This window comes from Pseudophryne corroboree, chromosome 6, assembly GCF_028390025.1.
Source record: "Pseudophryne corroboree isolate aPseCor3 chromosome 6, aPseCor3.hap2, whole genome shotgun sequence".
Taxonomy (NCBI): domain Eukaryota; kingdom Metazoa; phylum Chordata; class Amphibia; order Anura; family Myobatrachidae; genus Pseudophryne; species Pseudophryne corroboree.
The window spans coordinates 24,867,270-24,881,174 of record NC_086449.1 but is presented as its reverse complement, the minus strand read 5'-3'; the positions used below and the strand labels follow the sequence as shown (position 1 = coordinate 24,881,174).

Genomic DNA, 13,905 nt, shown 5'->3' with positions numbered 1-13,905 from the left:
CTAGTAAAGACTGGTCTGTTGTCTTTGTCTCATTCTCCATATAGTATAAAGTCTCTCCTTGGCTGCTGGAGTGTAGATAATAGAGTAGCTTACATGAGTGTAATAATAGTGGCTCCTGCCTGTCTCCAGTGTCAGACTGGGGCATGGAGGGCCCACCGGGGGAATGCAGTAATAGGGGCCCATACTTAAGGGTGTGGCCAGCCTACAAAGGGGGTGTGGCCTCCACAGAGGCTTGAAATACACACTAGTCTAGTGCAGTGTAATGCAGCATATCTACCATGTATAATACAAGTGCAGTCTGGAACCTGATCCCTAGAGGAAGGAGTGGACACTCAGGCAGTGGGGCCTACCGGTGTTTTCCCTGGTACTCATGTGGGCCAGTCTGGCCCTGCCTGTCTCTCACTATGGGCTGCCTGTATTTAACAAGCCAAATTTACTGAAATAATGCCGTTCCAAACATTTCTGCCTGATTTACGCACATAGGAAAGGGTCAACAGCGAAGATAACGCCCAAATTCTACATCACGTTGTAGCATACTTGCCTACTCAACCGGAATGGTCGGGAGGCTCCCGAAAATCGGGTGACCCTCCCGGCCCCCCGGAAGAGCAGGCAAGTCTCCCGATTCGTGGGGTCCTCCCCTGCCCGTCCGCCCACTTAGTGTGTAAAGTGGGCGGTCCGGGCAGTTGATGATGCGATTCTTGCTGAATCGTGCCATCATAGCCACGCCCCCTGCAATGTAATGCCGGTGATCGTGGCATTACAGAGCGGGGGTGTGGCTTAAAGGAGGTGTCATTGTGACCCTGCCCTTGCTCCACCCCTGTCCCGCCTCTGGCTCATCCCCTCCTCTACGTCTCAGCCTCCCCTGCCCGCCCTCTGAGCCGACCTGGCTGCTCTCTCCCGCAGAGAGCAGCCAGAATGTCGGTAAGCATGCATTGTAGAGAGCAGGCCCTCAGGTCTACTAGCAGCTGGTGTGAGAATTTGTGAAGGTGATTGGTTGATGGGGCAACTTCTCCACTGGCTCACTTCTCAGTTCTTATCACTGCTTAGTAAATGTCCCCCTTAGGGTCTTATTTAGAAATGGACACAGCCGCTGCGTTTGCACAAATGGCCGCTTTTTGGCTCTCTGTGCATGTGCAGCCTCTGTAGTGTGTGTGTGTGCGCAACCAATCATTATGCCGTCGCATCCCAGAAGGATACCTTTGCATTATGATTGGCTGGCTGTGGGCGTCCGGGGGCAATGATGAGATACTGGAATGGAAACATGGCGGCGGTGCCCCTGCGTCAACCTTTATTTGAGGTTTTTGAGATCGCATCGTGAGGAGGCGCCACACATACTGGGTGGACCCCAAAATGCGATTTTTAGTGGTCGCAGGTTTTGCTAAAATAGCAAAAATACTAAAAATTATCTTCTCTACTTAGAACTTGTTTATTGAAGAATTAGTTTTCCTCAGAAATCATGCATCAAGCTAAAGGAAACAAGCTTTTCACCATTACATTCAAGTGCCCGTTATACTTTTACAATAATGCACACAAGAAAACAATTTTTTTTTTTAAATTGCTCAGGAACTCTGTGTTCTGTGGTTTCTCTTCCATGGGATCAATGAAAGATTACATGGATCGGGTAATCCTGATCAAATACTTTTAGGTGAATACCAAACATGCATGCATTTCAACAACTCGATATCAATAACAAATTCAGGCAAATAATCACACTAAAAATATATAAACCTGTGTTTTGACTCAATACCAAATGTACCTACTCTAATTAAAGCAACTCTGTTCAGCGGATAGTCTGTGTGGTGGTGCACTTATTTATTCCCTCAAACTTTAGATCATGCATTCCCAACCACGGTCCTCAAGGCACACGAAGGGCTGAAACACACTACCCGGCTTTTGCTGGCTGGGAAAAAGCCGGACGGCTTTTTCCCGTGCCGGCATTGTAGTTAACAGTGTAAGGGCTAGGGTCCCTTCACACTGCATGGCCCCGGCCCGGCTGCCGGGTCTCACCACTGGAAGGTCCGGCGGCCGCCAGGCCGTCTTTGGAGCCAGTAAACCATGTGTGTGAAGGGGAGCTTTCACACACAACGGTTTTTTCTGAAGCCGTGTCTGATGCTGCACATGCGCACAGCATCACACACGGCTCAAAGCCGTCCTGTGTGACAGACACTGCCGGTTTCTCCCGGATGACAAAAAGCCGGACAAAGTTTGTCCAGCTTTTTGCCATATGGGAAAAACCGGAGTGTGTGTTACAGCCCTAACAGTGCAGGTTTTAGTGATATCCAGCCTTCAGCACAGGTGACTTAATTAGTAGCTCAGTTATTTTGATTTAACCATCTGTGCTGAAGCCTGGATATCACTAAAACCTGCACTGTTGGTGTGCCTTGAGGACCGTGGTTGGGAATGCCTGAGGTAGACCATAGGTTCTCAAACTTGGTCCTCAGGCCCCCACGCGGTGCATGTTTTGCAGATCTCCTCACAGAATCACAAGTTAAATAATTAGCTCCACCTGTGGACCTTTTACAATGTGTCAAGGAGTAATAAATACACCTGTGCACCTGCTGAGTTACCTACAAAACATGCACTGTGTAGGGTCCTGAGGACCGAGTTTGAGAACATGTGAGGTAGACCATAGGTTCTCAAACTCGGTCCTCGGGGGGCACACACAGTGCATGTTTTGCAGGTAACCCAGCAGGCGCACAGGTGTAGTAATTACTCAGACACATTTTAAGAGATCCACAGGTGGAGCTAATTATTTCACTTGCGATTCTGTGAGGAGACCTGCAAAACATGCACCGTTCGGGGCAATGAGGACCGAGTTTGAGAACCTGTGAGGTAGACTGTACACTTGGGCTGAATCCTAGCAGTACTAGCAGGAATTTTGTTAATATTAGCACTTGACCAGTGCAAACCCGGATTTGTTAGCAGTTTATTTCCCTGCCATCTATGAAGAATTAGATGGTGATACATTAATGCCTAAATTCAATGTAGTCTCAGTCACTGCAGAAATAACCCAGGTCTATGTATAAAGCTATATATGGAATTGGATAACATCTTAGTGGATGTGTAAGGCAGGCATGTCCAAACTGCAGCCCTCCAGCTGTTGTGAAACTACACATCCCAGCATGCCCTGACACAGCTTTAGCATTCTCTGATAGCAAAACTGTGTCAGGGCATGCTGGGATAAGTAGTTTCACAACAGCTGGAGGGCCGCAGTTTGGACATGCCTCGTGTAAGGTGTCTATACTTTTAAGCTGCAGAGTCTGAAGACTACTTAGTGTCATCCTTAGGGTCAGTTGTGTGGTGAGGGACAAGATTTGCTTCTGTTTGTCCCCATATTCAGGGCCGGTTCTTGCCCTTGTGGCACCCCGGGCAAAAGTTGGGGGTGTGGCTTAATATGGGGGCATGGTCAGTCATGCCCCCAGCTGAAAGGGAAGACTAAAAAAAAAAAAAAAAAAAAAAAAAAAAAAAGTATACTTACTATACCCCGCTCCTGATTCCAGACCGGCGCCGCTCTTCTCCTCGGATCTATGGGAGAGACGTCAGTCATGACGTCTCCCCCATACCACAGCATAGGCACTAGAGGTCAATTATGACCCCTAGCGTCTGTGCCACAATGCTGTGCGGTGCGCAATGACATCACCACGCACCGCAGGTCCTCTCCATGAAGGGAAACTAGACGCTTAGCACCAATTATGTGCTTGCGATACTGGCTAAGTGTCAGTCAGGATTGACTTGCCTGCACAGCCTATTTTTTCGGCCGATGCCGACCGCGCATCGGCTTGGGATCGCAAGGTGACGGTCACCTTGCGTTCTGCACTCTTTTCTTCCGATTCTGACTATATAGTCAGAATCTGAAGAAAAAGATCTTACCGTGTGTACACACCTTTACTCTTGCTGTGCGATGATCAGGGCCGGAGCTGCTGTCAGAAACCCTCCCTTCAAACAGGAGGACACGCCTGTGTTTTTCCAGACACTCCCTGAAAATGGTCGGTTACCACCCACAAACAACCTCTTCCTGTCAACCTCCTTGCGATTGCTTTCTTCACTTATACGGTCGCCAGGGGGCAATGCGCCTGCGCATTGCATACACAGTTCAGACCCCATCGCTGCAGAGTGACTGAAACCGCATAGTAGCGATCTGGTCTGAATGACCCTAACTGTGCATTAAGTATTGCACAGGGCGAGGAGTTTGATGGATGCCGTAGTACTGGCATCAGCAATATGAATGCCAGTGGGTGGAACGGTTTAAGGACCACAACCAATTTACAGATGACCATTTCTTCAGGGACTAGATCTCAGGTATTTGGTGCTTCTCGGCATACATTAGGGGAGTGACACCGCACCTGCCGAGCCATCAGTTACTCTGGAGACATTTTCAGACATGTGATGGACCATTATGTTTTTGTTTTACCCCTGCAGAAGTGCAGTTCTCAGCCTGATGCTAGACCTTTCACAGCTGGGATACCAAGTGTCACCATGACCTAGATCTGGTACCACAGAAGCTACAGGTCCCTGTATGAATGTAACCAGGAGAGGAGCTACAGGCAGTTTCTTATGTACACTACAGTATATATACTGTGGTAAATGACAAGGACCCATTACATTTTATAGCAAGTTTATAGGATATACAAGGACACAAAATGGTTTTCTGAAGCTTTTTATTTCTGTGCAGCTGCTTTGTGAGAGAATCTCCTTACAACACATTTCACAACCAATACCAGACCAACAGCCAGACTGACACATACAACGGCCACCAGCACCCAAAGTTCTAGAGGCGTGGACTCCACCGTCATTCTGGAAGCCTGACTAAGGGCAGTGCCAGGAGCTGGATTAGCGTTTGTGCCGGTCACCAGAAGAGGCCCGAGTGTGACCAGTCCATGTTCCTCTGAGCGAGCACCTGCAAGGGGAGATGTTCAGCTTAAATATGAGCAATCAGAATCTCCGGTAAATGTGAAACATCAGGACAGTGTGATATGCAAGATTATGCACTGGTAAGAGTCTACACGTGCCTGGGAAAAACCACCGTCTACTCAATGGGAGCCATTGATCTAAGGCTTTGGTACCAAATGCAGACCTCAAAGCACCCCAACAGTCCAGGTTTTAAGGCTATCCACATTTAGGCACAAGTGATGTAGTTAGTACCTACCTAGTAGGTCAGATTAGAACATCTGCAAACAAACCAAACATGAACTGTTGGGGTGCCTTGAGGACCACTGGCCTTGTATTCTTAAAGGTAACCATAAGCTATTACTAAGAGCCTTGGCCACAGTTGAGATTTTGTAATGGACTTGCACAAGATGTAATTCCTATGCAGCAGGTGCCAAGTGATATTTGAGATTGTGCTTCAGCAGTCACAGCTCCTGCAGACAGGGGGGGGGGGAGTTGAAGATGCCCCTAACCAGGTGCAGTGAAGGGAAGCCTCCAAGAATTCTGTGAGGAAGACAGAGGTACAAGGCAAGTAGGAGTATGACCACAGGTCCTTAGTGACACCACTGTCTGCAGTGTAGAAGGTGCCTTTGCCAAGCCTAGACGTGGCACGTGGAAGACTAGCAGTGTGTAAGCAACTCGGCAGTACAGTGCCTGGTAACATCTGAAGAACTCACCAACTTCTCTCTTCCCCATTCCTCTTGGTCTCCCATGCACAGCACCCAGTCTCCGGCTTTGACCAGCAGAGGCAGCACAGTTCCCAGTGTCACAACATTGGCAGATGCTATTGGAGCCCTCCACAGCCAGCCACCTAAGAAAAGGTGTGGAAGTCAGCCAGCAGAGTCCTTAAACCAATAGCATATCTCAGGGGTCTACAGTGTCTCACCTGCTAGAGGCTTTGCTGTAGGAACAGGCTTTGTTCAATGGATCCAGGGTCTGGGAGACTGCAGCAGCTCTCAGGTTACAGGTGATATAGATCTAAGGGAAGACAACATTTACAGTTTAGGGATGAAGCTGGAGAAGAGTAGCGTTCTACTATGGAAGCTCTGAATCAATTTGATCTCCTGGACAAGGACTAGCAATTACTTACAGGAGTCAAAGTGATAACAGCTCATGTATTCACACTCAAGGACATACTGTATTTATCAAAGTAATTTTGCAAGAAAAACCAACGAGACATTCTGGTGATGTCCAGGTGGGCAGATTCCTCCATTATAGAACACAGCAACACCCATGGGTTTCTACAGCAAGTTGTCAAATTTGCCAAGCGCTGGAATTCAAAGCCTTCTGCAGTGCAGCTCTGGTTTCCTATGGGCTACAGCCACACTTACGAATGTTTTAAATGGAGTGTTCTATAGCCACCCACCTCACCTGCCTATACTGGTGCAGATACAGTCTGATAGCTGTGCATTACATTTCTGTGTCCGCACCCAGACTAGAAGGTGAAACCAGTACAATGGGTCAGTCCTCACCAGAGAGACATCTATCCCAGTGAACCTGAAAGCATCAACCACAAACTGGAGCTTGTCTGGCTCAGGCCTTGGGGATATGAAGGCGGAAGAGGAGTCTTCTTGCTGACCATCCACCAGGCACCTATAGAAGACATTAGTTATAGCCACAAGGGGGAGGGACCATCAGATCAGCCTGAACAGTAACCTGTGTAACATACCCATTGTAGGCAATGATAGCATAATTAGGGTTGGACTGGACATCAGGAGACAGAGTGGCCACACATCTATCCACAAATAGCATCATAGGGACATGGTTCTGGGTGTCCACAGAGGCCTCTATGTAGAACATGTCCCCCAGCTCAAACACAGAGGAAGGTCTGGGAGCGCTCCAGTCATCTGTAAGGGAATCAGAGGATTAGAAGAGACAAAACCAGACCCAGCACCATCACACCACCCAACCTCACGTACCAGCCATCAGCTGCAAGGAGAAGGACAGCCTCTCTTCTGAGGACACAGTTGTACTGTATGGAACCCATGTTGGCTTGATGGCATTGCTGCTCACGTTACCATGTCTGCACAAGACAAAAAAAAAGCCTTTATCAGATGCCTCAAAACCAGAGAGATTACACATTGGTTTAGAAAAATCCAGCATTTAAATAAATGTTACTAGCCACAGACAGTACAGTAGCTGGAGGGTATGTTGATCCTTGTAGTGCCATATTGGAGGATCCTGTGGTGCCTCCAGGTAACCCATTTCATTTTAGAATGAGGATGTATGACAACAAGCATGGCTATCATGTAGCATAGGACCAGAGCAGAAACACCTTGCAGTGGCTGCTGGCTTACCATGTGTTTGCAAAAGTATGCAAGATCTCTACATTGCTATCATGTAGGCTGTAGGCCTCATTTGCTGAGTCTATTATGGTGTGCTGGGGGATTTGGTGTTTTCTAGTCTAGATTAACAGCTGCTAGTGGATAAATGGATTTGTGCAACCACCATTCTGTTTAGCCACAATTGTGTCTGCAGTATTAGACATTGAATGAAATGTTAACATGGCGACATGATTAGCAGAGCATTTGCTTGCCCATTAAGTAAGCCTAATAGACAGTACTGAGGTATTCAGTCCATAACCAGTGAGTTTTTTCTTCTGTATTAGAAATGGCAGTTTCTCCTGTTCTCCATACAGATTATATAATTGGCCAATCACAATTCATCATGGTAGGGTGGGATGGGGTCAACTACAACCTTGTTAAAGGACACCACCCCATAACACTGCAGTGCTGCTGTCCAAATGACAGACTCCGATGGAAAGCTCAGTTCTAAGAGTCATGTACAGAGTCTTAGTTTCTTCAGAAATAACCCAGGTGTGAATCCCATCTACCGTCACTGACTGGCATTAGCAGCCACATGTACCATTTATGGAGACCTAGCAGTACCCATCTACCAGTCAGTTGGTTTTATCTGTCACTGCTGAAGTGCATGATGGGCGAGAGGTGGCCAATTCTCAGTTACACAAGTCAAGTCCAGGCACCATGGGCCTCATGGTAGCTTTGAGGGGCCACATGTAGCAAGCACTTAATTGGTTAAACTTTGCCAGGGGCGTTTTAACCACCTAACTGGCATGGTCAGGTCACATGCAACTGCACCGCCCCTCTGTGTCCCCAGCTTTTGATGAGGAGATCTGTTCTGCAGATGTGCCTAATACATTTTAAAAATCTATATTTTAAACCATCTTAGATAAAATTAAAAGTTAAGAGGTGGCCCATGTGCAGACTCCATGTCCCCCCCCCCCCCCCCCTTCCTCCTCATGCCGCCATAGGCATTGTGCTGGAGTCTACTGCACGGGTCTCCAGAAACATGGCGCCCACCATGGTCAGGAGACTTATTACCTACAGCGTTTCGGCCATTTTGGGGAGTGCTTTTTTCACAGCTGCAGCACCTGTCGTGGGACTCTGGAAAAGGTAAGTATTAAAACATGGATGCAGTGTGTACGGTGTGGGTGCTTCCTGGACCCAGGGACCTGTGTGCAACGCATACATTGTACCCATGACAGACACCAATGAGTTTTGCAACTTCAACTGAATATGCAGAGCCAAGATACAAGAGCAATTCCAGCCCACACGGCAGCCTTAGTGTGTGTGGGGGGGGTGGGGGAAGATATATTAAGCAGTGAAAAAGAGTAAACGTGAGCAAGTGGAGAAGTTGTCCATGGCATCCAATCAGCATTGACGTAACGTTTATAATTTGCATACTATAAAATGATACAGAGTAGCCAATTGGTTCACATAGGCAACGTCTCTATACTTTTCACTGCTTAGTACATCTTCCCCTAAGACTGCACCACAATGCTACCCTGCATGCAACCTGGGTTAGAGTAAAGCAGGAGGCCGCCTTAACCCAAGAGTCTCCTTGTTCAAGGAGATGTGGTCCTACAGCCATCATACCCCATCTCCACTGCCTCAGAGAAATATTATGGCACAGGAGCACAGCTTCTCCATTACAGAGCAAGGCTGAGAGTCACTAGTGTGGCAGCTCCCACTCATTAATAAGCTACAATTCTCCCCCACCACCCCTTCCTCAGAACCACACTCACCGGGGGTAGAAGCACTGGATGGGGACCACGGCAGGGTTGGACCTGGTAATGGGGACACTGCTGGAGGGCTTTGGGTTGTACGACAGACTGGTTGTGTAGATCAGCGAGTCTGGGGTCATCTGAGGACAATAAGATTATCTGTTTATAACGCAGACAAAGTACTACATGCAGATCTGAAGGACACCTGTACTATGTGTAATGAGACTAGGGTCTGGTAACTACAGTAAATGGGATCCTTCTGGTCAAATACATTTAAATATAGCTACAGCAAAGAGGTGCGCCACCTAGTGGCGACTCCGGGGTCTGATACTTTATCTTTCTACAAGGCTTAGCAATTAATCAACTTATAACTGCCATGTTACATGCTATTGAAATATGACACGAGTACTTTATCTCCATCTACTTCATCTCCAACCTGAGAGAGATAAAGTAGCAGCCAATCATCTCCTAACTGCAGGGTTACAGGCTGTGTTTGAAAATGACAAGAGTTGACTGGGGGGGGGAGAAGAAGAATGACAAGTCCCAGCATGCCAGAAGCTGACAAGGAATGCTGGAACTTGCGGTTCTGCAGAGGTTTAAATATTACGGACTGCAACTACTGATTTCATACAGCCACAGAGCTGGCATTGGCAGATTACGGCTGGTACAATACCAATCAGGAAGCCGGACCTCAGACTGCCCCAGGTAACATGAATGCTTTATATTCTGCAATGACCATTACATGGCATGTGGTTACATGAGTAACACTACACAGGTGTAGATCATTAGTCTGTGACCAAGTCTAGCGAGTTGGGGGGGGGGGGGGGGGGGAGGAGAGGGGAGAGATATGTAACAAGCTGTGAAAAGGGTGGAGAAGTTGCCCATGGCATCCAACCAGCATTGAAGTAACAGTTTTAATTTGCATACTATACAATTATACAGCACAGCTGACTGGTTGCCATGGACAACTTCTCAGTACATCTCCCCCTAGGGGTCCTATTCATCATCAAGAGCCTGGTGCCCCACCCCCATCTGTTTGGGGATTATGTTATGATGCATCAAGCCCTCGAAGTGAACAAATGGAAAAATTGTCATAGCAACCAGACAGCACATACCCATCATCTTCTAGAATGGGCTTCATAATTGCTACCACCAAGCTGCTTGGTTGCCATGGTCAATTTCACTTGTTAGAGATCTTAATACATCTCCCCCAAGCATATAAGTATTGTTCTCACTGCCCCCTACTGCACACTCTGAACTGTAGCACAATTACTTGTGTCATTGCACTGCAAGCTGCTCATTGTATTACATTATATATAAACTGCACCTAGGAGACACTACAACCCTACAATAGGCACCGACATGAGACATAATCCCATTAGATTAAAAACAGGTTTCCCCCCCACCCCCACTTACCTGTACTGCGTTCCCACACTGCTGGAGGCCAATCTCAAAGACCACACTGGTATCACTGCTCTGGGTGCCAGGACTGCAGGACTGGGGTCCAAGGCTTAGGTCTGAGGCCTTCACCAGCTTCCCATTGCCATACAGGTCTCTCGTCACAGTCACCACCATCATGTCCTCACCACAGTGCACACTGATAGGAGAGCTCTGGGTTGGTGCCAGCTGTCTAGACTGAGCAGCTCTCCCGTCATTCCTAACAGGGGACCCCCAGCCAGACACTGGCTGGGCACCCCATCTGGAAGACCCCAGGCCAGACACTGGCTGAGCAATCCGTCTGGAAGACCCCAGGCCAGACACTGGCTGAGCAGCCCCCACATGAGACACTCTAGGAGAGCCCCTCACAGAGTGCTGGTGATGCCTCCACCAATCACCTGACTGGCGCCTAAACAAGACACGCTCCCCAGCACTGACCAATCCTGAGCCATAAACCAGAACCACCAGCAGCAGCCAACTCCACCTCACACACATCCCCATTCTGCCTGCAGGACAAACTGTACAAGGCTAGGAGTACAGGGATCATCCCTTTATACTCCTCCCCCAGCTGCTAATACCCCCACCTGGGGTAAATAATGATCACACTCACCTGACAACTTCTCTCACCAAAGATAAGGTTGTCTAACAGTATTTTTGTCTTATATGCAAAAATATCTATCTATCTATCTATCTATCTATCTATCTATCTATCTATCTATCTATCTATCTATCTATCTATCTATCTATCTATCTATCCATCTATCACTCACCAATAATTGTTATCTTAAAATCTAAACCTGAGCTGTTTACTGGACACAGCTGTCCTGCATAGACATCCTGCAGCTTGTGAACAGGTGACTAGTAAGTAATGTACTCACCTGTGCTAAATACAGTGTGTACTTTTGCTGTGATAAATATATATCGTGTCATGCTAGAGTACATGTCATTTTGTTATATTTGCATTTAGCTTTAGCTAGGCAGCATGTGCTTGATCTGGGAAGAAGGAATGAATGTCAACCATAGATCTCCTTTTTTCCCCTCTCATAAGCTGTTCGGGACACATAGACCCTAAAGCAATGACGCAGAGCTGAATGAGATTGAGTTCTGCACACTGCATGCGACGGAGCAGAGCGTATGCATCTTATGTGATTCATAGTCGCACCGATCCCCGTAGTATTCCCACTTGTGGGGAGTATCTTGGTGGTAACGGATCACTTGCACACAGGGTAACTTTGGCCCTCATTCCGAATTAATCGCTCGCTGACGATGTTCGCTGCGTAGCGATCATTTAAAAAAAACGGAAAACTGCGCATGCGCCGCAATGTGCACGCACGGCGTACGGGTACAAAGAGCATCGTGGTTTTGCACAGGTTCTAGCGACGATTCCATTCGCACTGGCGAACGCAAGGAGATTGACAGGAAGTGGGAGTTTATGGGTGGAAACTGACCGTTTTCTGGGAGAGTTTGGAAAAACCGTGGCCGGGCGTTTTCAGGGCGGGTGTCTGACGTCAATTCTGGGACCTTCGTCACTGCAATCATCACACAGAATAAGTAACTACAGGGCTGGTCTTGTTTTGCACAAAATGTTTTTGTACCCGCTCGGCTGCACAGGCGTTCACACACTCGCAAAGCGAAAATACACTCCCCCATGGGCGGCGACTATGCGTTTGCGCGGCTGCTAAAAGTAGCTAGCGAGCGAACAACTTGGAATGATCGCCTTTATCTTTTTTTCGATGGTATAGTGGGCTGAGCGGGGCTGTGCATACGTGAAGACACACCTGTTTGCAGACTTATCTCTTGTACGAAGGATGTGTTTGGCACATGTGTACCCTGATAGTGAGGCTGGTTAGGGAACTACTTGTGTGTAGAGAGCGCAGATGCGTTTAGCTCAGCATAAAAGTGAATGATGCCATTTTTCTCTGGGTGGGCTTTGAGACATATAAAATGACATGAATGGGCTATGTGGTATATAATGGGCATGAATGGGCTCTGTGGCATATAAGGGGCATGAATGGGCTCTGTGGCATGAATGGGCTCTGTGGCACAAAGGGGGCATGAATGGGCTCTGTGACATGAATGGGCTCTGTGGCATATAAGGGGCATGAATGGGCTCTGTGGCATATAAGGGGCATGAATGGGCTCTGTGGCATGAATGGGCTCTGTGGCATATAAGGGGCATGAATGGGCTCTGTGGCATATAAGGGGCATGAATGGGCTCTGTGGCATGAATGGGCTCTGTGGCATGAATGGGCTCTGTGGCATAAAAAGGGCATGAATGGGCTCTGTGGCATGAATGGGCTCTGTGTCATATAAGGGGCATGAATGGGCTCTGTGTCATATAAGGGGCATGAATGGGCTCTGTGGCATATAAGGGGCATGAATGGGCTCTGTGGCATGAATGGGCTCTGTTGCATATAAGGGGCATGAATGGGCTCTGTGGCATGAATAGGCTCTGTGGCATAAAAGGGTCATGAATGGGCTCTGTGGCATGAATGGGCTCTGGCATATAAGGGTCATGAATGGGCTCTGTGGCATGAATGGGCTCTGTGGCATATAAGGGGCATGAATGGGCTCTGTGGCATATAAGGGGCATGAATGGGCTCTGTGGCATATAAGGGGCATGAATGGGCTCTGTGGCATATAAGGGGCATGAATGGGCTCTGTGGCATGAATGGGCTCTGTGGCATGAATGGGCTCTGTGGCATAAAAGGGTCATGAATGGGCTCTGTGGCATGAATGGGCTCTGTGGCATATAAGGGTCATGAATGGGCTCTGTGGCATGAATGGGCTCTGTGGCATATAAGGGGCATGAATGAGCTCTGTGGCATATAAGGGGCATGAATGGGCTCTGTGGCATATAATGGGCATGCATGGACCCAGAGGCATATTAAGTGGCATGAATGAGCTCTGAGGGGAATGAATGAGCTCTGTGGCATATAAGGGGCATGAATGGGCTCTGTGGCATATAAGGGGCATGAATGGGCTCTGTGGCATATAAGGGGCATGAATGGGCTCTGTGGCATATAAGGGGCATGAATGGGCTCTAGGCATAGAAATTGTATAATAGATGCAGACATGGGCTTGAACGGGGGCTCTGGGCTGGCATTTCAGGATGTAATTGGGTGCTGAGGAATATTTAGGGGCATGAGCGGGCTTGGGGCATCTAAGTGGTCATGAAAGGGCACTAAGGCACATAGAAGGGCTTGAATGATTTCTGAGAGGCTCTTTATTAGAGTATTTAAACCGACAGTCAAAATACCGACACGGTCAAAATACCGACATTCAGTATGCCAACATGTCCAAAATGCCGACATAGTCAGAATACCGACATTTAAAATGCTGACATGTGTTTTTAAGGAATTTATGCCCCAAAACAGACTTGCTCATACTTTACCATCCCGGTGGACCATTGGCGGATCCAGGGGGGGGGCACTCGGGCCCGTGCCCCCCCTGTCATTACCCAGGAATTGATATTGGGGAGGGACACAAAACATAAAAAAACGTCGGGTCCCAACTCC

At 48.0% G+C, this 13,905-nt stretch overlaps 1 protein-coding gene across 1 annotated transcript; it reads right to left on the bottom strand.

The window, feature by feature from the left end:
- Window positions 1-4,641: 4,641 nt before the first annotated feature.
- LOC134935928 (zona pellucida sperm-binding protein 3-like) lies at window positions 4,642-10,919 on the bottom strand. The gene is made up of 8 exons (XM_063930781.1): window positions 10,367-10,919; window positions 8,972-9,090; window positions 6,846-6,949; window positions 6,596-6,773; window positions 6,399-6,519; window positions 5,813-5,904; window positions 5,604-5,737; window positions 4,642-4,897 (listed from the first exon to the last, which is right to left on the bottom strand). Exons 1-8 carry the CDS (start codon window positions 10,886-10,888, stop codon window positions 4,659-4,661), a joined length of 1,509 nt encoding a protein of 502 aa, XP_063786851.1. The 5' UTR covers window positions 10,889-10,919; the 3' UTR covers window positions 4,642-4,658.
- Between the last annotated feature and the right edge of the window lie 2,986 nt (window positions 10,920-13,905).

Bases quoted from the DNA above. Each gene is read 5' to 3' on its own strand.
- LOC134935928 (XM_063930781.1), bottom strand. From the start codon at position 10,888: ATGGGGATGTGTGTGAGGTGGAGTTGGCTGCTGCTGGTGGTTCTGGTT. The intron at 6,950-8,971 runs GTGAGTGTGGTT...TGTCTTGTGCAG, and splicing joins ATCCAGTGCTTCTACCCCCG to ACATGGTAACGTGAGCAGCA. The intron at 4,898-5,603 runs GTGAGTTCTTCA...CTCCCCTTGCAG, and splicing joins AATGGGGAAGAGAGAAGTTG to GTGCTCGCTCAGAGGAACAT.